Raw genomic sequence first — 10,485 nt, forward strand, 5'->3', positions numbered from 1 at the left:
GAGAGAAAAAATGGATATGATGTCCTTTCTAATGCAGTTGACTTAACAGTCCAACAAAAATCCAAAACAATGTTTTGTGTAGGTGTTATATTCAGAGTAAGACCAAAGCCGAACATAAGCATCCAAACAAAGATCTAAACTATAATATGTGGCTTTTAATAATAGCACACAACTATCCCTTTCAGAGTATCTCCAATATCGAGGTTAAAATAAAATCATAACAAAAGGTCTTAATAAGACTTGAAACTGGATTAGCATGATTAAAAAAAAAACCAAACTAAAAAGAAAAGAAACTTACCACCTCCTCCTCAAAACTACAACGCTATCATTTGAAGTGCATTCAATAAAAAGGATAAAAGAGGGAGATAAACAAAAGCAAATCTTGTTAGAGCACTGTTCAATTGAACCCCCAAGTGTTGGTACATCAAATTTGGTTGTCAAGTTTAGTTCCAAAACTCGATCGTTTGAATTACTTACTAAAGCCAACTTTGTTAGGTTAGACCTAATACGTAGAAATGTTGAAACAATCTCTAGTTACTCATTGAAGAGCTTAAGACGTATTGAAGACAAACAAAAACATTATCCTTCTGTCTGAAACAAATAAGTTGTTTATATTTGATAAACGTAAAGCTTGTGGATCGACAGGTTGTTCGTAATTTATCGTAACAATAAGTTTTGTAATCGAGTGGGTTACTTCGATAATCATAAATATCTTGGATGGATCCATTAATTTATTCATTGGTCGGAACAAAAATTAAATCAAACATAGGTTTGTGTAGATAATCTTTAGTCGTTTAAAGATCGATAAGATTATAAAAGGTGTGTCTGGTATAGGTTATTGTAAAAGAAGTGATGGTGTACTCAATACCATCGTCTTCTCAAATTTAGATATCACGAAAATGAAATAGATCAAAAGAAAATGAAAAAAAAAATGGATATGATGTCCTTACAAATCCAGTGGACTTAACAAAACTAAACAGTCCAACAAAAAGCCAAAATAATGTTCAATCGGTGTTATGTTCGGAGTAAGGCCACGCCCGAATAATAGGAATCCAAACAACATTTTAAACTATAATACGCGTCTTTGAACAATAGTACACAACTTTCCCATTAAGAGTATCTCCAATACCGGGGTTAAAAGAAAATCCTAACTGTAGGTCTTAAAAAGACATTTTTTTGGTTATCATTGTAAATATTTCAGATGGAATTAGAGTTATGTATATCCTAATTATTGAGTAGTGGAAGTAAGAAAAAATAATCAAAAGTACTCTTGAAATAGGGTCCTGGAATTATACACCCTTCATGAGATGACAAACGCGTCAACTTTTCAAATTAAAGGTACTCTTGCATTTAAGATGAAATTCGGTAAAAAAAAAAGAAGTCTTTTTATTTTTATAATCCTGCCTGACATTGGAGATGTTCTTGTGGGAAGAGGAAAGTGATAATAAAAGTACGATTATCACAATAATTCAATCTTAAAATTAAAGGTCGCTCAAAAAAATGTTTAACCAAAACCTCTTTATTTCTCTCATGCGATAGAATAAATAAAAACCTAAACCACTGGCTGCTCCAGTCGGCTTCCATAGACATGGACCTGAACAAATATTCCTAACTAATCCTTATTCTTCTGCCTACATCTCTTCTGTGGCTAGTTAAGTTTTTTTTTCCTTTTTAAATCTTTTGATCTTTTAAAGTCTATAGTTAGCTTGATTTAGTTTTTAGGATTCGACCTATCTTCTCTATTTTAATTTTCAGTAGTTTTCTTTTTTCCGATTATTGACCTAGTTTTAAAAATAAATTTTTTTAGTCAAGAGGCTTTTTGTTGTTTTCCTTCAATCTTTTGAAGTGTTTGCAGTAAACCAACACGTTTCTTTGCGAAGGAATATCAACTACCATAGCAACGGAAACAAATTCAATTTTAACAACAAAATTAAGGACACCTCAAACATAAGCAACTTCAAAATCATCAACTGCAACAACAATGGTTACCAAGACTTAGATATTGATTTAGACCTACTACAACTGTCCAACAAGACCTATGCTTTATTCAAGGTGTCAAAGATTCCCGGTTGAATCTTTTTAAGACTCCATTACCGTTGTTGGCGATGATGCAAATATGTTTAGGCTGATTTTTTTGGAATTGTAATATGGTTGTAAAATTTGTATGTCTCAGTCCAGAATTAGAGGAGATTCCATATGATTCTTTGATGATTGAATCTTGACCCCAGTGAACTTTGTACCGATTTTTATCTTAATCGGCAATGTTGATTATTTCCGAAACTTGTCCTTTTTGTCGACTTCTTTTTCTTGAAATAATAATATAAGGTTATATCAAAAATGATCATTAGATTTAGCTCGAAAAATTAAAAAATTTGTCCAACTCGACAAATTAATGATTAAGATCATAGTTACTATATTCGGGTGTTCAAGTTGATATAGCAAATACATATTCAGTCTACGGATTAATATCGTGGTATTAAGCTTCCAATCAAACAACAAATAAGTTATGTTTACGGGGAAACACCGCGTTCTATGAAATTGCCATTGGCCTGTTTGAATATCATTTTAGAAATTATTGTTCGACTTCTAGAAGCAAACTAGTCAAAAATTAATTTGGGCACACAATTTCAGAGTAACTTTTAGAAAGAAAAAAGTTAGTTTGTGATGCAAATTGTTTTTGTTTCCGACTTCTAGGATCGACTCCTGCTTCTAATTTCTGGGTTTGACTTTTTGTAGAGCATGCTCAAAAATTTATTTTCAATTTACGATCGGCAGTAAAATCTGAGGTCGACATCTAAAAATAAAAAGGGAAATCTTTTATGAAGCCAACTATTTTTTCCCCCTATTTTTGAGATTGATTTGCTATCCAAATATACGCGTAATTAGAAATCTAGAATTACTAAACGTAGAACCTAACACAATCATTCACCATTTTTTTTATGATTTTTGGAAAAAGATAGTGTCTCTTTTTTCTATTTTGCCTATTTTTAGGATAAAATGAAAATGTCATAGACTTTAGTGGAAGCGCATAATTGAAAATGAATTAACACATTTCCGATTTTTCTTCCAATACTACATAATTTACCGAATTTGCAATTTACTCAAACTCTGCGAGTTAACCCCAAAGGTGTCACTATCCATCTACAAAAAACCCGCCAAAACAAAAGTAACACAAAAACCCCAAAAAACAAAATTTTGATGAAATCAAAATTTGGTTTCATCATAAAATTTGATGAAACCTCATAGAATTTGACGAAACCAATTTTTGGTTTCATCATAAAATTCGATGAAACCAATTTTGAAATTTGGGGTTTTTGTATCCATTTTTTAAAAATTTAGGGGTTTTGTATCAATTTAGTTTAAAATGAAGTTTTAATGAACCCTAACATTTGAGTGTGGTTTTTGTACCACAAATTTGGTCACCTTGAGTTTTTATGAGTAGTTTTGTTACTCGAACGAATAATATCCGATTTTTGCCGCACCGAATTTTTGTCCCGAATTGCTAACTAGGCTGATGCCGCTGATCTCGACTTCAGTGCAAAGTGCAACTAGAATGCGCGATCGATTCACTCGTCACCCAAAGGATATATTTTTTTCCTTCTTGGATATTCTATCTTTGTTATCCAAAGCGTGAGGTTCAACGATCACGATTTTCTTCTTCCAATATTGCCTTATCCTTCTTCCTCTCTACCCACTACCCAGTCTAAACTCAAAACTAACGTCTCAGTCATCTTCAACGCCCTAAATGTTGTTTCCAATTTCCTGAAAAAAACACCTAAATTTCTTCTAATGGCAGCTCTTCTTTCTTGTCATTACTCAACTTCAGGACGTACCATTCCTACAATTTCAACTAAACCAGTCCATTTCTTTAATCATCATCCTCATATTAACAGATCTAAACGGATTCATCAATTTAGTCCTCAATGTTCTCTCCGAAGTTCAACTTCTCGGAGTAGTTTTCCTTTAAAAGAATGTGCGATTTCTATAGCATTAGCAATTGGCTTAGTTACTGCAGTTCCGGATTGGACTGCTAATGCTACTCCAATCGGTCCTGCTATCCCCAATCTGTCTGTATTAATATCTGGACCTCCAATAAAAGACCCGGAAGCGTTGTTAAGGTACGCCTTACCGATTGATAATAAAGCTATCCGAGAAGTACAAAAGCCACTTGAAGATATTACGGAGAGTCTTAAGGTTTCCGGGACTAAAGCACTAGATTCTGCAGAGAGAGTAAGAAAGAACCTTGTACTTTTCTCGAATGTATTTTGTGAATGATAAAATTAGTGAAATTGTTGTTGTATGAGCGAAATGTTTCTAAGAGATGATGGTTCTGTGTTTGTGCAACTTCATAGAATTTGAAGCAGGCATCGCGGGCACTCAAGCAGGGGAAAAGTTTGATTCTCGCAGGTGTTGCGGAATCAAAGAAAGACCATGGCAAGGAAATGCTTGATAAATTGGAAGCTGGGATGGATGAATTTGAACAGATCATTTTGGACAAGAGTAGGGATAAAATTGCACCTAAACAGAAGGAGTTGCTCTCATACGTTGGAGGGTGAGCACTAACCACTCAGTCTGTTCCCAATTTTTTTTTTTTTTTTTTTATATATACTCCGGCCTAAGTGAAGCAGTTTATTCCACTCTATTTAGTAAAACTCTTACAATCAAGTTCCATGTATCCAGTTTGTTGGTTTCTAATCTCATATACTCAGTGCCATGAAAGTTATTCACCTATATAGACTTCAATAGCAAACTACAGTAGGAGAAACAAGAAAGAGGTCACCAAGCTAGCTTTGAGTTCAGCAATAACGGATTTCATTGCATACACATACTACAAATCAATGTGGTTCTTTTTAGGTGTCTACTAGTAAATTTATCACCGCGACTAGTCTACTTGTCGTCTATTATGGATGAAAATGTAGGATCAATCTTTGACGGGAATATTGGTTTATTAGTTTCCTAGTTGGAAAAGAAATCCTATTTTGTTGTTAAACATTGAGAACAAAGAAAAAAAGGGTAAAAGATAACCCGCTCTCATATATACCCTTGTCATTGACTGCAGCTGAGATCTTCCTGGGGCATTGGCTTTCTGCAGTGTGGAAGAGGATATGGTCGATGGTTTCCCTTACAAAGTGCCTGAAGAATATAGAAGCATGCCTCTTTTAAAAGGGAGGGCAGCTGTGGATATGAAAGTGAAAGTCAAGGACAATGCTAACTTGGAGGAATGTGTATTCCGTATAGTGCTGGATGGCTACAATGCCCCGGTGACTGCTGGGAACTTTGTAGATTTGGTTGAAAGACACTTCTACGACGGCATGGAAATCCAAAGAGGTAACGAACTGTAACAATAAAACTTGGGATCCTTTTTCAGTAGTTTCATGGTTTGATAATGTGATTCATCGATTAAGTTTCTCTTTTGTTTCTACAGCGGATGGCTTTGTGGTTCAAACTGGGGATCCTGAGGGTCCTGCAGAGGGTTTCATTGATCCAAGTACAGAAAAACCACGTACAATACCATTGGAAATCATGGTTGATGGCGAAAAAACTCCTGTTTACGGTGAAACGTTAGAAGTAAGCTTATCTATTCAAGTGATGAAAATACCAAACTCTAAGACCTGTACACTGCTATGTATCATCTGATTTGTTGTGATTACTGCTTATATGTTTATAATTTTGTTTTTTTTTCTTATTTAGGAGCTTGGTCAATACAAAGCTCAAACAAAGCTTCCTTTCAATGCGTTCGGAACTATGGCTATGGCTAGAGAAGTAAGTAGTCAGATTCATACTAATCTTGTAATTGACATATTTACGTTAGCATTGATGACTTGAAGCTTACTTCTTTTCTCACTTCTGCTGGAGTAGGAATTTGAAGATAATTCAGGTTCAAGCCAGGTATTTTGGCTTTTGAAAGAAAGTGAATTGACTCCCAGTAATGCCAACATATTGGATGGACGCTATTCAGTGTTTGGATATGTCGTAAAGAATGAGGATTTGTTGGCAGATCTAAAGGTTGGGGACGTTATTGAATCCATACAAGTTGTATCCGGGCTTGATAATTTAGTCAATCCAACTTACAAGATTGCAGGTTAAAAACCTTCACAATTTCTGTAAAATTAATGAATTGGTGTTCCCAAAGATCCATACTGAACCGGTGTCCTCAAAGTTTCTTGGATGTGCTGTAATATTTAGTCGGTTATTCTTACAACCCCAATAATTTTGTAATTGAGTATGTATATTTCTAAATTTAAGTTAAATTTGGTTCAAGTCAATTCTTGCCATTGTCATAATTTCATGTGTTAAAGCTCGGCAGTTCAGTTTATGTTTTTGTTTGTAGTCAATTTGCCAACGAAAGCTGTTAGAGAAATCAATGTATTCCGAGGAATGAAAATAGTTCTTTTTACTTAAAAATGGTCGGATCATCACCATAATAATAATGGAACACAGAAGCTAATCTTACGGAATAGGGGAGAACCAGCCGGTACATCATAGAACTGGACTCACTTCAATGAAAATACACAATAAACACAGAAAGAAACAAAACAAAACAAAAAAAGCTTTACACCATCATCCTAGGAGATGTTGAAGAGATCTTTTCTCTCTTTCAGCATGAATCCATCAAGTTCTCTCTACTTTGACATCACAATTTTTTTCCTTAAATACAAATCCCAATTATTTCCTGAGCTTTCCATACGCCACTTTGTTATGCCTTTGCTCCAAGGAATAATTCTTTCAGGGGCCTCGTGTTTTGCGAAAACATAAACAACCCTGAGCCTGATCAGCAGGGATCATTCCACCACCCTTTGTTGTGTCGATGGCTTCTATCAACGTTACAACCTCGTCCATTTCTGGCCGCTTGTCAGGATTTGCATCCCAGCATTTCTTCATTACGTTTGATAGAGCACTAGGACAACAACGAGGTACTTCTGGTCTCAAATTCTGTAAATTCAAAACAGAGCTTAATGAGTTTTAAGGTTTCGAGTGCTGTCTCAAATCAAGCAGTTGAGAAATCTGTACCTGACGGACGACGGCTGATGTCACTTCTGAGAAACTCAAATCAGGATACGGCATGTCGCAGCAGTATATCTCCCACAAGCATATACCGAAGCTGTATACATCACATTTCCTATTGTACGGGTTGCCATTTAATACCTGTATCAACAATGCCCATTAACTCGTGATTTGTTAAAATAAACAAGACATGGAAGTCTATAGATAACCGATACAATGAATTCTTAGCGGGGCCTTGTTCCGTTTCTTTCCTCTGAGATAATTCTTGGATCAGTACTGATTTTTTCTTTTTTTCTTTGTGACATTACTGGGTAACTCCCCCTACCACTAATTTCTTAAGATGATAAACCTTTGTGCTACTTACAAACAGAAACGGAGAAGTTAATAAAGGAACTCTCCGGATTTATAGTAAATCTTATTCGAATCTGACTATCATACCTCAGGAGCCATGTAACCCAGAGTTCCTGTCTCGCCAGTCATATCATGAGGGTTTTGAGCCTCAACACGAGCAACCCCAAAGTCAGCTATCTTTACTGTACGCTGCTTATCCAAAAGCATATTCTCTGTCTTGACATCTCTATGCACAATCTTCTTCGAGTGAAGATAACTCAACCTAAAAAAGAGAGATGACTTGCTAAGTCCTAAAGCAACAAAGGATTTCTTAATCAAACAAGTATTAAGTCACTAGGGTTGCAAAATAAATCTATGAAGAGGAAAATATACTTACCCTCGCGCAAGATCTAGAGCCAGTTGAACAACAACTTTAAAAGGCAGCTTCTTTCTGCGGTTCTTTATGAGGTAAGATTTGAGCGCACCACCAGGAAGGTACTCAACAACAACACAACAAATATTACTTGGCATCCCAATGAAACCGCTGTCACTTTGTATGCTCAGCCCTGAATTACCCATTGTAGCCCCAATAAACTGAAAAGTATTTACCAGGAATCAGCCACATTTGAAGGAAAAAAAAAAAAAAAGACTAGCCAATTCAATTGCAAAACACATTCCGTGATCGAAAGCAATCCAAATGTCAAATGGAGAACCAAGCAATGAGAAACTTCCAGATAAAATAGTATCACAAATCATCAAGACTGTCAACATGAAACCGTTAGAGTAGATAATGCAACAAGAAAGAAAAAATTGCCAATATCTGACACACTATTTTAGACGGTTCACCAGATGCAATCATCAAAGTACTCTAACAAGATTCTAATCGCAGAGTATTGACTGTTACCTTAGTCACGTTGGGATGATCTAGTTTATGCCACACAACAACTTCTTGGGTGAAAGCAGTCCTAAGTGAAGCAATTTCAGATTCTGTTCTGTGGCCTTCTTCTCCCCAGTCAAGCAGTTTAACTGCAGATGATAACAAGAGGATCGCAACTTATTTTTACTGATGTCAAAAACAAAACAGTTGGGCCAGTTAACATTCAATTTTGGTGTATTGTGAATCTTTTCAATAGAGACATGATTAGGAATTTATACAAATAAAAACATTACAAAAAGATTTGCAGATAAAATGTTCATCTGAAGGTGGGTGTGCTGCTATTATCCAAAGGGTCACATTCATAAATGGTGTGCATCAGTTGTCAGTTGAGAAATGAGATCACATTAAAGTTCCGCAGCAAAGGTAAATTAGTAAATCGCCATTGGGTCGTGTTACATCCTAATCGCAATCCAATCCCGTGAATCACAGGTTTACTAACTTATATTCACAAGACTACTTACCGGTCCATAGAAATAAAAACAAACACATTTACTACAAAAAGCAGAACTTTTTTCTATATGCTAACCAATGAAAAATTATATAGCTCATTTCTGAAATTAAAAGATCAACCCAATCTTAACACCAAGTTCTAAATATTAACCCCATAGAGTATCTCACAATACTGTTCTGAGAAATTAGTCCAAATGGGGTACGCAAAATAGACCAAATTTTTATCAGCAAATAACATGTCAATCACTTCAAACAAAGAGAGAAGTACTTTAACAGAAAATGTAAAACTAAACAAGTTTCAGACTGTTGTTAGGATATTGAGTGAGAGCTGAAAAAAGAACACACAGAAAAAAGTAATGGAGATCAATGGTGTTTAGTAGTAAAATTACCGGCAACATCAAGGCCATCATAAATGCCTCTATGAACAGTACCAAAAGTACCACGAGCAATAACAGTTTTAATAATAAGTTTAGCTGGATCTATCTCCCATTCTTCCCGGCCAGCTCTATCATTTCCTCCAGTAGCTGTTCCATCTCTTTGCTTCTCCATAGTCCATGCTCTACTAAGATGTCTTTCAAGTTGTTCATCTAAACTTTTCAGATCTATTTGATCTGCTCTTACAAACCCATCATTATTTTCTTTCATCTCTTTCAATCAAACCCACAGACACTCTCTCTCTCTCTCTCTCTCTCTCAATCAACTCAAGATTCTATTTTTCTGGTTTAAGAACAACAAAGACAAAGAGTAACTACTATTTTTGTTGGATGCAACAAAAAAAGAATAGAGTTTACCACTAAGTTTTCGGTTTGGGTTTGTTCTCTCTTCTACTGGTCTTTTCTGTTACTAGGCTACTACTACACTACTACTACTTCATGCTGTAGCAGTTCTTTTCTTTTCTCTATCGTCATCCATGTGGGCACATGGATTGCCTGAACAAAACTTGTGTTTCTGACCCACCTTGGTCTCCCCTCTTCTCTATCTCTTTAAAAAGGGACATTTTCTCACTCGATAAGTAATAACTCTTGTCAAAACTTTCTTTGTTTTTCTTCTCTGTGTTTACTACTACTTCTGGTACTAAATAGTACATGTATTTTTGGTTAAGTGGGGAAGTTGGATTGTCTGGCGGTTTCAGCTTCATGTGTACCTTCTTATTCATTGGCTAGGTATTCAAGTCAACGGCCCTTATGAGTTATGAGTCTTATGACCCCTTAGAGCAACTGCAATGGTGCGAGTATAACCAAAGACCAAAGAGGGGAAAAAAGACCAAATTTTGAGTTTAGTCTGGGGTGTGACGCTACGATGAAAAGACTAAATTTGATCAGACGTACATTATACGTTCGCCTGGTGTGGGGCGTGGACTATACCAACGCCTGGTGTGGGACGGGGACTATACGTTCGCCCGGGTAAGAAAGATTCAAAAAAAATAATAATAAAAAAGAAATAGAAAAAATGGGGCGGAGGTATTAAGCCCGCCCCATGCAATTTGAATTTGTAAAGAATGGGGAGGGGGTATAATGCCCGCCCCATACAAAATTAAAAAAAAAAAATGGGGCGTAGACTTTGCGTACGTCCCATGTGGAGCGTAGACTATACCAACGCCTGATGTGGGGCGTGGATTATACGTCTGCCTGGTGTGGGACGTGTACTATACCAACGCTTGGTGGTGGGGCGTGGACTATACCAACGCTCGACTATATTTGGGTTTAGTCTTGGTCCCAGACCAAATATACTCTGGGTTTTAGTCGTCGATCAAAATTTGATCG

General features: G+C 36.0%; 2 protein-coding genes across 2 annotated transcripts; one reads left to right on the top strand and one right to left on the bottom strand.

Moving 5' to 3' along the window:
• Nucleotides 1-3,650: 3,650 nt before the first annotated feature.
• On the top strand, nucleotides 3,651-6,284 carry LOC113282396 (peptidyl-prolyl cis-trans isomerase, chloroplastic-like). Its single transcript, XM_026531385.1, has 6 exons — nucleotides 3,651-4,230; nucleotides 4,353-4,552; nucleotides 5,093-5,328; nucleotides 5,426-5,568; nucleotides 5,692-5,763; nucleotides 5,860-6,284. The coding sequence occupies exons 1-6, from the start codon at nucleotides 3,790-3,792 to the stop codon at nucleotides 6,085-6,087; spliced, it is 1,320 nt and encodes a 439-aa protein (XP_026387170.1). The 5' UTR covers nucleotides 3,651-3,789; the 3' UTR covers nucleotides 6,088-6,284.
• An 85-nt stretch (nucleotides 6,285-6,369) lies between these two features.
• LOC113282397 (serine/threonine-protein kinase STY13-like) lies at nucleotides 6,370-9,669 on the bottom strand. Its single transcript, XM_026531387.1, has 6 exons — nucleotides 9,112-9,669; nucleotides 8,240-8,361; nucleotides 7,733-7,929; nucleotides 7,444-7,618; nucleotides 7,012-7,146; nucleotides 6,370-6,933 (listed from the first exon to the last, which is right to left on the bottom strand). Exons 1-6 carry the CDS (start codon nucleotides 9,365-9,367, stop codon nucleotides 6,727-6,729), a joined length of 1,092 nt encoding a protein of 363 aa, XP_026387172.1. The 5' UTR covers nucleotides 9,368-9,669; the 3' UTR covers nucleotides 6,370-6,726.
• Nucleotides 9,670-10,485: the final 816 nt, after the last annotated feature.

This window comes from Papaver somniferum, chromosome 5 (genome assembly GCF_003573695.1).
Source record: "Papaver somniferum cultivar HN1 chromosome 5, ASM357369v1, whole genome shotgun sequence".
Lineage (NCBI taxonomy): Eukaryota > Viridiplantae > Streptophyta > Magnoliopsida > Ranunculales > Papaveraceae > Papaver > Papaver somniferum.

Coding starts and splice junctions, on each gene's coding strand:
- LOC113282396 (XM_026531385.1), top strand. CDS start 3,790: ATGGCAGCTCTTCTTTCTTGTCATTACTCAACTTCAGGACGTACCATT. Junction 5,329..5,425: donor CGGCATGGAAATCCAAAGAG/GTAACGAACTGT, acceptor TTGTTTCTACAG/CGGATGGCTTTGTGGTTCAA. Junction 5,764..5,859: donor CTATGGCTATGGCTAGAGAA/GTAAGTAGTCAG, acceptor CTGCTGGAGTAG/GAATTTGAAGATAATTCAGG.
- LOC113282397 (XM_026531387.1), bottom strand. CDS start 9,367: ATGAAAGAAAATAATGATGGGTTTGTAAGAGCAGATCAAATAGATCTG. Junction 7,147..7,443: donor TGGGTTACATGGCTCCTGAG/GTATGATAGTCA, acceptor TTGTTGATACAG/GTATTAAATGGCAACCCGTA. Junction 6,934..7,011: donor CATCAGCCGTCGTCCGTCAG/GTACAGATTTCT, acceptor TTGAATTTACAG/AATTTGAGACCAGAAGTACC.